Here is a 17,268-nt window from a genome sequence, read left to right on the forward strand (position 1 = left end):
TCCTGGTCCCAAGAAGAGAAATACATTCTTTTAACTTCAGCTCTTCTATAATTTTCCAGCTTAGTTTCTATAGGAGAAATAGTGAGCATGTATGTGAGGAAGGAGAGAGTTCTGAATTTGTGCAAATTAACCCGTGTTTTAGAACAAATGTGAGTTTATTACTATCCAGACAAATCAAGCCCCAGTTGTGTATATTAGTAGTACAGCAGGCCATTTTTTATTTTGTAAAATCTTCCCTACAAATCAAATTTGCTAGCCAGATACTATTTTTTTCATTTTTGTTTTGTAATTTATATTTGAGAAGCAAATTGTTCTCTGTTGCAGTCTGCTGCAGAACAAATACCAAACAAATACCAGAACAAATTCTGGAGTAGACACCAGAATTACCATACTAGATCAGACCAGAAGTCCATTTGGTCCAGTGTGCTCTATCCAAATATGGACAGTACCACATACTATAGAAAAATAATTTAAAAAACCCCTCTGCATTGTAGGCAGTTATGGAAATACAAATATGGGCAGAAGTATTCATTCTCAAAAAAACAACAAGAAGTCCACAGACTAACACGGCTACCCCCGGTACTATTCTCAAAAAAATAATGTAAAGGTTGCGGTTTGGAATTATAAGATATTTGACTGAAGTTAATTTATAAGGTTCCATCAACTTGTGTGTTTTAACTAATGATCACTCCCCACTATGCCTACCTACATGCCTCCAGCTTTCATCCAGACCACACCACACAATCCACTGTCTACAGCCAAGCTCTACAATACAACTGCATTTGCTCCAACCCCTCAGACAGAGACAGACACCTACAAGATCTCTATCAAGAGTTCTTACAACTACAGTACCCACCTGCTGAAGTGAAGAAACGGATTGACAGAGCCAGAAGAGTACCCAGAAGTCACCTACTCCAGGACAGGCCCAACAAAGAAAGTAACAAAACGCCACTAGCCATCACCTTCAGCCCCCAACTAAAACCTCTCCAATGCATCATCAAGGATCTACAACCTATCCTGAAGGACGATCCATCACTCTCACAGATCTTGGGAGACAGGCCAGTCCTTGCTTACAGACAGCTCCCCAACCTGATGCAAATACTCACCGGCAACCACACACCACACAACAGAACCACTAACCCAGGAACCTATCCTTGCAACAAAGCCCGTTGTTAACTGTGTCCACATATCTATTCAGGGGACACCATCATAGGACCTAATCACATCAGCCACACTATCAGAGGCTTGTTCACCTGCACATCTACCAATGTGATACATGGCATCATGTGCCAGCACTGCCCCTCGGCCATGTACATTGGCCAAACCGGACAGTCTCTACGTAAAAGAATAAATGGACACAAATCAAACGTCAAGAATTATAACATTCAAAAACCAGTCGGAGAACACTTCAATCTCTCTGGTCATCAATTACAGACCTAAAAGTGCCAATTCTTCAACAAAAAAACTTCAAAAACAGACTCCGAGAGACTGCTGAATTGGAATTAATTTGCAAACTGGATACATTTAAATTAGGCTTGAATAAAGACTGAGAGTGGATGTGTCATTACACAAAGTAAAACGACTGCCCCATACTTATTCCCCCCACCCCCATTCCTCACATGTTCTTGTCAACTGCTGGAAATGGCCCACCTTGATTATCACTAGAAAAGGTCCCCCGCCCCCCGATGGTAATAGCTCACCTTATCTGATCACTCTGGTTACAGTGTGGAGGGTAACACCCATTGTTTCAAGTTCTCTGTGTATATAAGTCTCCCCACTGTATTTTCCACTGAACGCATCCGATGAAGTGAGCTGTAGCTCACAAAAGCTTATGCTCAATTAAATTTGTTAGTCTCTAAGGTGCCACAAGTCCTCCTGTTCTTTTGTGGATACAGACTAACACGGCTGCTACTCTGAAACTCCAAAAGCAGTGTAGCATCGTCCTTCTGACTGGACTGAACCATTATACCAAGTGACGGGGGTAGCACTGTTATATTAACATCTGACCCCCTAAAGTGCAGCTACAACAGAAGATTAGGGCTGTTCATTTTAGAAAAGAGATGACTAAGGGAGAATCTGATTAAGGGCTATAAAATCATGAATGGTGTGGAAAAAGTGAATAGAGAAGTGTTATTTACCCTTTCACCCAATACAAAAAACGGGTAACACTCTTAAATGAATAGGCATCAGGTTTAATACAAACAAGAGGACGTACTTTTTCACACAAAGCACAACTCCCATGGAACTCAGTGCCATAGGATGTTCTGATAGCCAAAAGCATAACTGGGTTCAAAAAATAACTGGATAAGTTCATGGAGGATAGGTCCATCACTGGCTATTAGCCAAGATGGTCAGGGGGACAACCCCAAGCTTGGGGCAACCCTAAACCTCTGAATGCCAGAAGCCAGGGGTAGATAACTCCAGAATTGCCCTGTTCTGTACACTCCCCCTGAAGCTCAGATATGGACCACTGTCAGGCACAGGATACTGGGCTAGATGGACCATGGTCTGACCCAATAAGGCTGTTCTTATATTTTTGGATATTCCTAACTGAAGTGAGATGACAGTACTGATTGACCTTTGTAGCGATTTGTATTTATATTTTTAAAAAAGATTTGACAGCCTTAGAGTAAATTGATCTGGGCAGAACTACAGCCAAATGTTAATCCGAACTGTGGAGAAGGGGAATCGGTAAGCTTTGAAACACTCAAGACAAAGATAAATTTCATAGTGTTTTTTATTATGAAAAAAAATACAAAAAAATATTTTCTTTTCAATGCTCCTTAAGTCAAAATACATCTTCTAAACCATGATATTTTTCAAATCTCAGTAATCAGTCTCAATCATTCGCCATTCCTAATCAATGCAGCCTTTTATTGCATCTTTCAATACCACCATAAATTGGAGGAAAATACTGATGGATCTAAACTGCTTAGGTTTATGAGCTTCCAAAGTTACATAAATCCCCAGCTAGCCTAAAACCTGCTCACAGTTAGCACCACTGAAGTGACCAAATCGGACACATTTTTGAAAGTTAGCACTGAAAAGCACGAGGCTAGTGTATATTGACACAACACCTTCGTTAGCCAATTTAACATGGGCCTCAACTCCTCTGACATTCACTATAAGCCACAGGAACACAAATAAGGGGAGACAGAGTATTAAACCAAAGAAAAATGCTCAGATATGAGAGAGTTCCCCAGATGCAAGCCCTAGCTATACAACTAATCAGTATCGAAAAGGGAGTGAGTGCCAAAACTCAATCATTTACAAACAGCCACAGGAGTAACAAGAGGCCTTAGTCCAATCAAGGCTGTTACATGCAGACATAGTGATGTGGATCATCACAGTCACCCATGCAAAATTAAACTGAACTGGTCAAAAGTCTTAATCCAGGTTTCTGTTAGCATCTCACTGCAAAGGAACAATGTCCCTAATCAATTTAATGGGAACAATCACTGTGGACCAGATTTTGCTGTCAATGGAGAGGGCCCTTTGTGAGAAAATGCAGAAAAACCCTTATCACAAACCTACATGGCATAAAAGCCCACCATACCGCCTCCTAATGCTTTATTGAGGTTATTTTAAAATTTCAGTTTCATTTAAAAATATTAGCTTCTAATATTTACTGATCTCCACAGGTCCCTGTGACTGAATATCATAATCCCCCTCTCAGAGCAAGAGAGAACAGCTATGAAATCATAAAACACCAGCCCATGACAAGCTAAAGGAGATTGCCTCCATCAGTGTTCTGTGTGCCCTGGTCAGTGCAGGTACTAAACAGACAACTGCGTCATTATAATATAACATCGCCATACTTCTGCAGCACCCTTTGGAGATCTCAAAGTAATTTACAGACATTATTAAATTTGGTCTCAACACTCTGGGGAGGTAGAAGTATTAAACCCATTTTACAGATGGGAAACTGAGGCACAGAGGTGACTTGCCCATATCAGACAGCAGCAGTCCTCGAAATAAAACTCAGATCTTCTGATGCTCAGTTCTCAGCTTTAGGCAACATTCCTTTTCATGGACCATGCTCCCTTGTAATACTAGTTCGCACTTCTTGAGCAACTGTCATCCAAGGTGCATCACAAGATGCTTCCCAGCACTTGCAGGAGAAACAATAAGATATGGGAAATGAAGAGAGGGGAATATGAGCCGTGATCAGATTGTGATGGCTGATAAATCCCAAATAATGAAAATGGAAGGTTTCCTACAAGAGGTCACCCCATGGTTTAAAATTCACTTTCTATTTCTAATCTTATGCTGGCATCATGGAATTACTGGGGACAGGCCTGTCATAGTGGAACTAAATGTCCTAAGATGACATTTTTATCATGGTGCGTCTGCTGACAGTGCACTAGTGTTCAGAGCTACAAGAACAATCAAAATCTGCCTCTTCCTCTCCTGATCAGAATTCATCCCGCAGCCTTGGAGGGTGGTCCATGCCAAAAAATGAGGAGGACTGCCCATGCACATCACGTTCTCGTTTCACAAAGGCAGTAAATGAAGAGACACAGTTCCCAATAAAATGGTCAGATTGGCCAAGGACATACAAGTCTAACTGGGCCACTTCGGGCTGCAAATTCACCACTTTGATCTGCAAAGTGAAAGGGGAAGAACAAGTTAATCCAGACATCACTGTACAGAATAGATAGTCCCAGAGCAGAAGAGTCCTGGCCGTAACATAGCAAATGGATACAAACTGGAATCAATCTAAACTTCCCCTTTCAAAGGCTCCAGCAAGTACTAGTATTACATAGTGACAGGTTTCAGAGTGGGAGCCGCGTTGGTCTGTATCCGCAAAAAGAACAGGGGGACTTGTGGCACCTTAGAGACTAACACATTTATCTGAGCACAAGCTTTTGTGGGCTGAAACCCACTTCATTGGATGCATGCAGTGGAAAATACAGTAGGAAGATATACACACGAGTGAACATGAAAAAATGGATATTGCCATACCCACTATAACAAGAGTGATCAGTTAAGGTGGGCTATTATCAGCAGGAGAAAAAAACCTTTTGTAGTGATAATCAGGATGGCCCGTTTCCAACAGTTGACAAGAAGGTGTGAGTAACAGTCGGGGGAAAAATAAGCATGGGGAAATAATTTTAACTTTGTGTAATGACCCATCAACTCCCAGTCTTTATTCAAGCCTAATTTAATGGTGTCCAGTTTGCAAATTAATTCCAATTCAGCAGTCTCTCAGAGTCTGTTTTTGAAGTCTTTTTGTTGTGGTATTACCACTTTTCGGTCTGTAATCGAGTGACCAGAGAGATCGAAGTGTTCTCCGACTGGTTTTTGAATGTTATAATTCTTGACGTCTGATTTGCGTCCATTTATTCTTTTACATAGAGACTGTCCAGTTTGGCCAATGTACATGGCAGAGGGGCATTGCTGGCACATGATGCCATATATCACATTGGTAGATGTGCAGGTGAACGAGCCTCTGATAGTGTGGCTGATGTGATTAGGTCCTATGATGGTGTCCCCTGTATAGATATGTGGACAGAGTTGGCAACGGGCTTTGTTGCAAGGACAGGTTCCTGGGTTAGTGTTTTTGGTGTGTGGTTGCTGGTGAGTATTTGCTTCGGGGGTGTGTGTGTGTGTGTGTGTGTTGTGACAAAGTTCCTCCTCTACCTTGGTGGGTCTTGCGCTTACTGGCGGATTTGCTCGCCTTGGAGCTTCACAGCAGCCCTCAGCTTGGCCGTTTTTCTGAACCCACAGTCCAGGTCGACTCCTCCTGTGTCTGACCAGGAGTTGGGAGGTTTGGGGGGAACCCGGGCCCGCCCTCTACTCCGGGTTCCAGCCCTGGGCCCTGTGGAATGCAGCTATCTAGAGTGCCTCCTGGAACAGCTGTGCGACAGCTACAACTCCCTGGGCTACTTCCCCATGGCCTCCTTCCAACACCTTCTTTATTCTCACCATAGGTCCTTCCTCCTGGTGTCTGATAATGCTTGTACTCCTCAGTCTTCCAACAGTCCGTGTTCTCGCTCCCAGCCCCTCACATGTGCACCACAAACTGAAGTGAGCTCCTTTTTAAACCCAGGTGCCCTGATTAGCCTGCCTTAATTGATTCTAACAGCTTCTTGATTGGCTGCAGGTGTTCTAATCAGCCTCTCTGTCTTAATTGTCTCCAGAAGGTTCCTGATTGTTCAAAAAAACCTTCCCTGTTACCTTACCCAGGGAAAAGGGACCTACTTAACCTGGGGCTAATATATCTGTCTTCTATTACTCTCTTGTAGCCATCTGGCCCGACCCTGTCACAATATATATCTCCCTACTGTATTTTCCACTGCGTGCATCCGATGAAGTGGGTTTTAGCCCATGAAAGCTTATGCTCAAATAAATTTGTTAGTCTCTAAGGTGCCACAAGTACTCCTCATTCTTTTTGTTATTACATAGGCATCTCAATTCAGCTCAAGTCCTTGCCAACACACAGGACTGGATCTTTTAGTTCTGGAGGAAGCTGAATTCTTCAAAGGACCCTTAGTACTTTAATATTGTTGCTGTGGGTAAAGCCCACTTCTCATTCCATGTACCAGTAATTAACTTTCCTAATATGAAGGTTAGCAGTCCCTGAAGTTCACACTGATCTAAACTAGAAGGACTTGGAAATTTTACCTGACACTTATTAGCCCAAGTAGTAAACCTACTAGCCAGGGTGGAAAATATCTGTGCTACCATATTTTCTGTTCCTCCCAAACGTCTTTTTTCTAATATATCTCATCAATTTCTCCCACTACATTAAGATGTGGGCTAGGGCTCCACTGCCCAGGGACAATGCCTGGGTGAAAACTGATGTACCCCACCCCAACTGATGGGAAAGGGGAGAGTGCTGGGATTGTTAAAATGTTAGGGTTATTTATATAGGACCCAAGTCTGCAAGGTTCTGAGCGTTCAAATTCTTATGACACTCAGAACCTCAAAGGATCAAGCCAATAAACATCCAATCCTTTGACACTCACTAAACTATCTACCTCAATTTTAGTGCAGCACCAGGGCACAAAGTATTTCCTGACATCTGTTAATCAGTCAGTCTTAATTTCACTGAACACACACGAGACAATCAAATGTCCAGAGCATGCTGCAGCAGCAGCAGGTGTTGCACTAGCCAGAGGGGATAGCTCAGTGGTTTGAGCATTGGCCTGATAAACCCAGGGTTGTGAGTTCAATCCTTGAGAGGGCCATTTGGGATCTGGGGCAAAAATTGGGGATTGGTCCTGCTCTGAGCAGGGGGTTAGGCTAGATGACCTCCTCAGGTCCCTTCCAACCCTGGTATCGGGGGGAGGGGAGGAAGGATAGCTCAGTGGTTTGAGCACTGGCCTGCTAACCCCAGGGTTGTGAGTTCAATCCTTGAGGGGGCCATTTAGGGATCTGGAGAAAAAATTAGGGATTGGTCCTGCTTTGAGTGGGGGGTTGGACTAGATGACCTCCTGAGGTCCCTTCCAACCCTGATATTCTATGATTCTGTGATAGAGCAGTCCTGTCAGTCTGAGAGTCTGAAAGACTTACCTTTCCTTTGAAAAGCTGCTGTATTTCTGTAGTGTAGGGCTCAGAATCAGTGGCAATGTAGACAGACATAGCTTCCACAGTCTTCACCCAGAGCTTGAGTGCACGCTTGATCTCCTTCAGGTCTGGCAGGCACATGTCCATTGTGAGAGGCACAGCATTGTTTCGGTCATAGCCCACGCACTGTGGCGAAGCCATGAAGTGTGATCCAGCTGTCCCATCCTTCAGCATTTTACATGCATTCTTCTATTAGGGGACAAAAAGAGAGAATGCCATATGTGAACGACAACAGCTAAGAACTGACTCCAACACAGCCAGCATTTCTAGTATATAAACACAGCCAGTTATTGAGTGCAAACTAGGTTTAGACTCATCTCAGAATGACTGACCACATCAGTGCTCCTCTGTTTCTCTTTTAGTATACTTTCTATAGGGATGGTGGCTGCCAGTCCAGTTGTGTGGTGATGACACTGGCTGCCTGCACCAGACCCACTGAAATCTATGTAAGAGCATAAGAGTCATACCCAGTCAGAGCCGATCCGCAGATGAATTCCTACATAGGGTCTAACCAGGAGAGAATGAATATAGGCCTCTCCCTTCTGCACCATCTCATCAGACCACACAACATACTTGTGCAGAGGCCGATGCTCCTCTAAGACTGGAAACTGGGCTGGAGCTCCAGGTAGGGCAAGAACAGGGTGCTCTGATGGTGGAAACCTGGAAGGAGAAACAAGACAGGAGCTCCATATGTTTTCAGCATATCTGGGAAAGAGAAGGAAAAAGAAACAGGTATGCAGGAAATCTTTTGGCCTTGTCAGAGTGCCAGGGTAAATCAGAAAAGACAGTTACTCCATGGAATGGAAAGAACTGAGCAATCCTGCATTATAGAAGTCCAGTGAACCAACAACCAAACAAGTTGTTCAAGCAGTAGGTGTAATTCCAGACTAAAAACTATGAAGAGATTACATGGATAGCCACTCATAATCAAGAATTTCCAAAATTAGAGCTGCCTGAATGATTTTAACTCCACCCCTTTGGGTACATGCATTAGGATTCAGTTGTTAATTACATGATCACTGACATTCTCAAGAACAAAATGCCTTCTCACCCTCACCATCCTTGCAGTTCTCTCACTTGTCCTTGGGTCTCTCCATACCTCATCCCCATTCATTGCCCTTGCAAGCTCTGGCCAGCTCTCCCTAGAGAAATTCCTACTCTTCCCATCTTGTGGGCTTCAGAGGTGCAAGGAGGAGTCTAGCCTGTGTGCACCTTAGAACAACCACATGAGAGATGTAGGAACTGAACCCTAGCCTCCACTCCTGCACTACAAGTTTCAGTGCATAGCTAGTTAGCCCTACATCGACAGTGTAGCCATCCTTAGCTGTGCACTTTATGAGCTTGGTATAAAAAGTACTTTTTTATACAGTGGATTAGAATGGAAATCATCATGCAAACTGAAATATAACAGTGCCTATCACTCTTGCTGTCAGAAAAAATGAATCTTCACCATTTCAGCATATGAATTTTTCACAACTCATAGTGTCAAGACACTGCTTTTTACCTCAGACTCAACAGTAAATCAGAAGTGAATTAATGCAATTTGAGGGACAGAACAATGATAAGACAGCCTTGACATTCATGGCAGTGGATCAGTTATAAGTACTCTTTAGTGTTTCTCACTCCAAGTTAAAGTAGTTCTGATGCACAGGCCCACTGCAGTAATAAATATTAGGCCACTTGTGGCTCTGATAACAGGAAGACATTGGACAGAAGTTTAGTGTAGTGTGATCTTTGTTCATCAGCTGAGACCTGAATTATTTCTGATTTACTTCTGAAGAGCAACTAAAGACTCAGCCAATAAACACGGTAGTTAAACGTTATCACTTACAGGCTGGCAAGTCGCTCAGCCTTACATACTTCACACCTAATACTGTGAATAGGAACACAGCGTTGGGCCAACTGACCATGGCAACGGCTTCAAGGTTTTTGTCTCAAGGTTACACACTCCTAACTGAAATGTTAAACTATCACTTCAAGCCGTCCCAAATGACATCAGGGCTCTATGGTGTGACCAGAGCGAGCGTGTCCCTGAGAGAGCCACTCCAAGTGCCTACACAAGTTCAGCTATTGGCATCGCTACTCCACCATGGTGCACGGCTTCCCCAGGCTCTTGCTACCTTTGGATCCAGTGGTCCTTGTAAGACAGACTGAAGGAAATGCCCCCGAAGAGCTCAGACCTATTGAAGTCCACGTTGAATTGATCCCAAAATGGACCAAAGGGATTTCCATCCTGCAAAACAAAGATAGCTGCTCATTCACCACAGCACATGGAGCCCTGGGCACGTGCAGTTAACAGGATACCTGCCCTTAGAGCTGGAATCTAAAAAGTGGAGGACCTGGAGAGGTCTGCAGCCAGAATTCTGCAACAGAAAGACAAGCTTACCAGGGGGTTGATGGCAGTCTGGTATGCTTACCATCTAACAACTTGCTGGGAAGGAGCAGATAAACTGAGGAGACCCCTGTATTAAAATAAAAGACTATTCCAAAAGCTGTCCTAAAATATATCAAGTAACAGGGGTCTGGTGCCCAGTGACCGTTTGTCCTGAAGGAGCCGGACTTTTAAAATCAGTTGGGGATAATTGCTGTGTGGATGTGATATCTGGGTAAAAGGCCAGTGGAATACCTGCTTTTTTTGGTTAAGGTCTTGTTTTTACCTAAAATTATAGTTACTGTGAATATGATAAATACACACTTAAACATACAATCCTATTGACTCCCAACCCTTCACTGTCACCACCAGACCTGAATGTAAGTACCTCACAGATGGGTTCTAGTGGAAAAGCAGCACATGGATGGAGTGCCTGAAATGCTCGGGAGAGTGAATAATCTGGAATGCAATGCCCAAAGGGATAGGCAGGGGAAGAAGTGCCCTGTACAGTGATCTAGGACACCAAGCCTTAGGAAGGTCCCAGAATAGCAAATAAATACCAGTCTCAGACTCAATCATTCCTCTGACCTAAGCTAGCAAAACAGGAGTGAGACAATTACCTTCATGGGACAAGTCCTTTTGTCACTGCTTCTCTGAGCTGCTACTTCAAAGCAGTAAGCCACTCGCTTGTCAGGGGGCCAGTGAATGGGTGCTAATTGCTTCATGAAGTCCTCCAAGCTGATAACCCGGTGATATTCTAAGAGAGGTTCCAGCTTGAAGTATTCCTTGTAGGAAACATGCATCTGTGAATGAGAGAAATTAGATCTACTCATAGTGCAATTGGAAGTCAGTTCCAGCTAAATCTCTACTCAAATCAATAGAAAACACTGCCGTCTGTATGCTTTTACTCATTCAGTAATGGCAGGATGAATAGCTCATATTCTCTGTGTATATATAAAGTCTGCTGCAGTTTCCACGGTATGCATCTGATGAAGTGAGCTGTAGCTCACGAAAGCTCATGCTCAAATAAATTGGTTAGTCTCTAAGGTGCCACAAGTACTCCTTTTCTTTTTTCAGGACATCTTATGATCCAAGTAAACAAATGCTTTAGAATCCACAACTCTATAGAATTTGATGGGGGGAAACATGGCTACCTACATAAGAACGGCCATACTGGGTCAGACCAAAGGTCCATCTAGCCCAGTATCCTGTCTTCCAACAGTGGCCAATGCCAGATGCCCCAGAGGGAATGAACAGAACAGGTAATCATCAAGTGATCCATCCCTTGTCGCCCATTCCCAGCTTCTAGCAAACAGAGGCTAGGCACACCATCCCTCTCCATCCTGGGTAATAGCCATTGATGGACCTATCCTTCATGAACTTATCTAGTTCTTTTTTGAACTCTGTTATAGTCTTGGCCTTCACAAAATTCTCTGGTAACAAGTTCCACATGTTGAGAATGCGTTGTGTGAAGACATATCTCCTTTTGTTTGTTTTAAACCTGCTGCCTATTAATTTCATTGGGTGGCCCCTAGTTCTTGTGTTACAAGGAGTAAATAACACTTCCTTATTTACTTTCTCCACACCAGTCATGAATTTATAGACCTCTGTCATAGCCCCCCTTAGTCATCTCTTCTCCAAGCTGAAAAGTCCAAGTCTTATTAATCTCTCCTCATATGGAAGCCATTCCATACCCCTAATCGTTTTTGTTGCCCTTTTCTGAACCTTGTCCAATTCCAATACATATTTTTTGAGATGGTGCGACCACGTCTGCACACAGTATTCAAGATGTGAGCGTCCCATGGATTTATAGAGAGGCAACATCATTTTCTGTCTTTTTATCTATCCCTTTCTTAATGATTCCCAACATTCTGTTCACTTTTTTGACTGCCACTGCACATTGAGTAGACGTTTTCAGAGAACTATCCACAATGACTGCAAGATCTCTTTCTTGATTAGTAACAGCTACTTTAGACCCCATCATTTTATATGTATAGTTGGGATTATGTTTTCCAATGTGTATTACTTTGCATTTATCAACGGTGAGTTTCATCTGCCATTTTGTTGCCCAGTCACCCAGTTTTGTGAGATCCTTTTGTAGCTCTTCGCAGTCTGTTTGGGACTTAACTATCTTGAGTAGTTTTGTATCATCTGCAAATTTTGCCACCTCACTGTTTACCCCTTTTTCAAGATCATTTATGAATATGTTGAATAGGACTGGTCCCAGTGGAGACTCCTGGGGGACATCACTATTTACCTCTCTCCATTCTGAAAACTGACCATTTATTCCTACCCTTTGTTTCCTATCTTTTAACGAGTTACCAATCCATGAGAGGACCTTCCCTCTTATCCCATGACAGCTTACTTTGCTTAAGAGCCTTTGGTGAGGGACCTTGTCAAAGGCTTTCTGAAAATTTAAGTACACTATATCCACTGGATCCACCTTGTCCACATGCTTGTTAACCCCCCTCAAAAAAAGAGCAGATTCTACTAGTAGATTCTAGTAGATTGGTGAGGCATGATTTCCCTTTACAAAAACCAAGTTGACTCTTCCCCAACAAATTATGTTCATCTATGTGTCTGACAATTTTGTTCTTTACTGTAGTTTCAACCAGTTTGCCTGGTACTGAAGTCAGGCTTACTGGCCTGTAATTGCCGGGATCACCTCTGGAGCCCTTTTTAAAAATTGGCATCACATTAGCTATGCTCCAGTCATTGGGTACAGAAGCTGATTTAAATGATAGGTTACAGACGACAGTTAGTGGCTCTGCAATTTCACCTTTGAGTTCCTTCAGAACTCTTGGGTAAATACCCTCTGGTCCTGGTGACTTATTACCATTTAGTTTATCAATTTGTTCTGAAACCTCCTCTAATGATATCTCAATCTGGGACAGTTCCTCAGATTTGTCACCTAAAAAAAATGACTCAGGTTTGGAAATTTCCCTCATATCCTCAGCCATGAAGACTGATGCAAAGAATTCATTTAGTTTCTCCGCAATGGCCCGATCATCCTTGAGGGCTCCTTTAGCATCTTGATCGTCCAGTGGCCCCACGGGTGGCTTACCAGGCTTCCCGCTTCTGATATACTTTAAAAAAATGTTGCTATTACTTTTTGAGTCTTTGGCCAGCTGTTCCTCAAATTCTTTTTTGGCCTCCTCATTGTATTTTTACACTTCACTTGCCAGAGTTTACGCTCCTTTCTATTTTCCTCGCTAGGATTTAACTTCTACTTTTTAAAGGGTGCCTTTTTGCCTCTCTCCACTTCTTCTACTTTGTTGATTAACCACAGTGACACTTTTTTGGTTCTCTGTTTTTAAGGCACTTTTTGAGTTTTCTTACTATGTTTTAAAAAGTTTTAATCTAGAGATTAGAAGAGGGGACTTTAAGTCAGGACTCCTGGGTTCCCAGCTCCACCACTGGCATGCTGAGACCTAGAGACATAAAGAATAGGCACTTACATTTTTCCCCAATGCCCCTTACAAACAGTATCTGATTAAACCTTGTATAGCACGTCAGTATTATCCCTATTTTACAGATAGGAAAGCTGTGTAAAGTTATTATGTAATTTATGTGGCTCAATGTTTATAATGTGCTTTGACATGTTCAGATGAAATGGACTATATAAAGGCAAAGCTACTATAAAGAGAAAATAACCAGTGTGTATCCTTAACATCAACTAATGGAATCATCAAATGCAGCATCAACATCCAGGTTGGTTTGTGAGAGGCACCCCTGTGATCACTAGTTATGATCTTGACTTTTATACCCCATTTACAACAGGGTGATACTTATATAAAAAGTAGCACTGGGTCCCTGTTACAAGGATGCAGAGTTCAGCAGCTGATACAAACCCCTCATTAATAACGTTTTCCCATGAGAACACTGCCTATGTTAACTAGGACACGTGGGACTTTTAAAAAAACAACCCGTGAGATGCCATGTTTTTATTCACATTCAGTATCTTTGGTGCAAGAGAGCGTACTGGTGGTGAAAGGAGCTAACTTAATAGCCCCAAAGTCTAAAATCCTCCGGGTATCCATAGAACAGGTTCGGTGCATGCAAACAACAGGGCAAGAATCCCCACATTGCCCTGGCAATGTGCCTTAGCTGGAGGGACCATTTCTACCAGCATGATGGAAATTCAGTCCCCACAGTCCATTCAAATCTTGGCCCCTCTGCTGAATCGGGCGATAATGGGGTCAGTTAGTGCCAGCGGAGTCATGCAACATCTGTGGAATGGGAGCTAGTCTGAGATCACCAAACTCAGGAGTCCCTTTATATATTGTGCACCAGCACATCCTCTCTCTTCCAGAACACAAGCTCTCTGCAGCAGAGACTGTCTTTATTTTGTGTCTTGTACATCATGGAGCACACAGTTCAAAGCCAAGAACCAGAGCCATTATGTAAATATACAAATAGCTATGTAGAAGCCTGTCTCCCTAGCATATTAGATTATTTGGAGCAGAGGGTATTTTTTCCTCTATGCCTGTATAGCATTCAGCATGTTTGGCCCCAGTTGTTATATTAAGTTGTGCTGAATGTATTTATCAGGAACATGCATGTAGCACTACAAACGTACATGGCACCACACCAGCAGCGAGAGGGACACGTTTTCATGGTTTCAACATCAAAGTATTGATGGGCTGATCAGGACTTACATTAGTATAGGGAGGCCTGTGGTGTCGGTACTCAATCCAGGGAGGCACAGCCAGGGTACGATTCAGAGTCTTGGCAAACGCCAAGGAGCCCAGGAAATGATCCGCCTGATTCCCAAATCTCCCTAAAAAAGTGTCAAGATCTGGATTTATTGGCCAAATCAGAGATGCCCATGTTGCCACAAAGACTCACTACAACTCCATGCCCTCCCCCATCTCTGGGTCATCAAAAAAGTGACGGTTTTCAGGAATTACAGGGATCTGGGGGAGATCTGGGACCCACGGCAGGCTGAGGATGGGATGAGGGAAGGCCCAGGTGGGAAAGGGGCAGGGGTGAAGGGTGATGCAAGGAGGGGCTGTTGGGGTGGGAGAAGGGAGGAAGGAAGAGTGGATGTGGGGAGTTGAGTCCCTGGGGCTGAAAGTCTGATTGCAAGAGAAAAGAATGCCCCCAGTGGGAGACGGACACTGGGGGAGCTCCGAAGGGGCTGGAACCTGGAAAGGGGGAAATCGCGGAGGGGGTGGGGGGCAGGATCCAGGAGTGGGGACACAAGAGGGGTCTGGGGGGGCAGGGGCCCAGGGGGGCAGGGGCCCGAGGGGGGGGGGGGCGCGGCGGCTCTGGGGGCAGGGGCCTGGGGAGGGGGACGCACGGGGGGGGGGGGGGCGGCGGCGGCTCTGGGGGCAGGGGCCCGGGGAGGGGGACGCAGCGGCTCTGGGGGCAGGGGCCCGGGGAGGGGGACGCACGGGGGGGGGCGGCGGCGGCGGCTCTGGGGGCAGGGGCCTGGAGAGGGGGACGCACGGGGGGGGCGGCGGCGGCTCTAGGGGCAGGGGCCTGGGGAGGGGGACGCACGGGGGGGGGCGGCGGCGGCTCTGGGGGCAGGGGCCCGTGGAGGGGGACGCACGGGGGGGGGGGGGCGGCGGCTCTGGGGGCAGGGGCCCGGCGGCGGCTCCGGGGGGAGGGGTCCGGAGAGGGGGACGCACGGGGGGGGGGGGGGGCGGCGGCGGCTCTGGGGGCAGGGGCCCGGGGAGGGGGACGCAGCGGCTCTGGGGGCAGGGGCCCGGGGAGGGGGACGCAGCGGCTCTGGGGGCAGGGGCCCGGGGAGGGGGACGCACGGGGGGGGGCGGCGGCGGCGGCTCTGGGGGCAGGGGCCTGGGGAGGGGGACGCACGGGGGGGGGCGGCGGCGGCTCTAGGGGCAGGGGCCTGGGGAGGGGGACGCACGGGGGGGGGCGGCGGCGGCTCTGGGGGCAGGGGCCCGGGGAGGGGGACGCACGGGGGGGGGGCGGCGGCTCTGGGGGCAGGGGCCCGGCGGCGGCTCCGGGGGGAGGGGTCCGGAGAGGGGGACGCACGGGGGGGGGGGCGGCGGCGGCTCTGGGGGCAGGGGCCCGGGGAGGGGGACGCAGCGGCTCTGGGGGCAGGGGCCCGGGGAGGGGGACGCAGCGGCTCTGGGGGCAGGGGCCCGGGGAGGGGGACGCACGGGGGGGGGCGGCGGCGGCGGCTCTGGGGGCAGGGGCCTGGGGAGGGGGACGCACGGGGGGGGCGGCGGCGGCTCTAGGGGCAGGGGCCTGGGGAGGGGGACGCACGGGGGGGGGCGGCGGCGGCTCTGGGGGCAGGGGCCCGGGGAGGGGGACGCACGGGGGGGGGGCGGCGGCTCTGGGGGCAGGGGCCCGGCGGCGGCTCCGGGGGGAGGGGTCCGGAGAGGGGGACGCACGAGGGGGGGGGCGGCGGCTCTGGGGGCAGGGGCCCGGGGAGGGGGACGCACGGGGGGGGGCGGCGGCGGCTCTGGGGGCAGGGGCCCGGGGAGGGGGACGCACGGGGGGGGGCGGCGGCGGCTCTGGGGGCAGGGGCCCGGGGAGGGGGACGCACGGGGGGGGGCGGGGCGGCGGCTCTGGGGGCAGGGGCCCGGGGAGGGGGACGCACGGGGGAGGGCGGCGGCGGCTCCTCTGGGGGCAGGGGCCCGGGGAGGGGGACGCACGGGGGAGGGCGGCGGCGGCGGCTCTGGGGGCAGGGGCCCGGGGAGGGGGACGCACGGGGGAGGGCGGCGGCTCTGGGGGCAGGCGGCGGCTCTGGGGGCAGGGGCCCGGGGAGGGGGACGCACGGGGGAGGGCGGCGGCGGCTCTGGGGGCAGGGGCCCGGGGAGGGGGACGCACGGGGGAGGGCGGCGGCGGCTCCTCTGGGGGCAGGGGCCCGGGGAGGGGGACGCACGGGGGAGGGCGGCGGCGGCGGCTCTGGGGGCAGGGGCCCGGGGAGGGGGACGCACGGGGGAGGGCGGCGGCTCTGGGGGCAGGGGCCCGGGGAGGGGGACGCACGGGGGAGGGCGGCGGCTCTGGGGGCAGGGGCCCGGGGAGGGGGACGCACGGGGGAGGGCGGCGGCGGCGGCTCTGGGGGCAGGGGCCCGGGGAGGGGGACGCACGGGGGGCCCCGCAGAGAAGGTCTCACCCATGCAGGGGCAATAGAGCAGGTAACCGGCGGGGTCCCAGGCGGGCGCCGCCGCGGCGCTCGCCAGCAGCAGCAGGAGCCGGAGCCCGAGAGCCCCCACCATCGCGCGGAACCAGCGGGGCGGGAGGCCTATCCCGGCATGCACCGGGCTCCGGGACGGAAGGGGCGCTCTAGGCCGGGGGAGGGGAGGGCACCATAGAGGCGGAAGGAGCGCGAGCGAGCGCGGCGTCACTCC

The 17,268-nt window shown here is 48.5% G+C and overlaps 1 protein-coding gene across 2 annotated transcripts; it reads right to left on the reverse strand.

The window, feature by feature from the left end:
- Positions 1-2,719: 2,719 nt before the first annotated feature.
- Positions 2,720-17,162, reverse strand: POFUT1 (protein O-fucosyltransferase 1). Of its 2 annotated transcripts, XM_077832105.1 has the most exons (7): positions 17,034-17,162; positions 14,602-14,723; positions 10,564-10,746; positions 9,693-9,805; positions 8,040-8,232; positions 7,519-7,761; positions 2,720-4,603 (listed from the first exon to the last, which is right to left on the reverse strand). In XM_077832105.1, exons 1-7 carry the CDS (start codon positions 17,134-17,136, stop codon positions 4,415-4,417), a joined length of 1,146 nt encoding a protein of 381 aa, XP_077688231.1. In that variant the 5' UTR covers positions 17,137-17,162; the 3' UTR covers positions 2,720-4,414. The 2 variants fall into 2 exon arrangements, with proteins under 2 accessions (XP_077688231.1, XP_077688232.1); XM_077832106.1 differs by lacking the exon at positions 9,693-9,805 and having other exon boundaries at positions 8,146-8,232.
- Positions 17,163-17,268: the final 106 nt, after the last annotated feature.

The sequence above is a fragment of the Eretmochelys imbricata genome, chromosome 13, assembly GCF_965152235.1.
Source record: "Eretmochelys imbricata isolate rEreImb1 chromosome 13, rEreImb1.hap1, whole genome shotgun sequence".
Lineage (NCBI taxonomy): Eukaryota > Metazoa > Chordata > Testudines > Cheloniidae > Eretmochelys > Eretmochelys imbricata.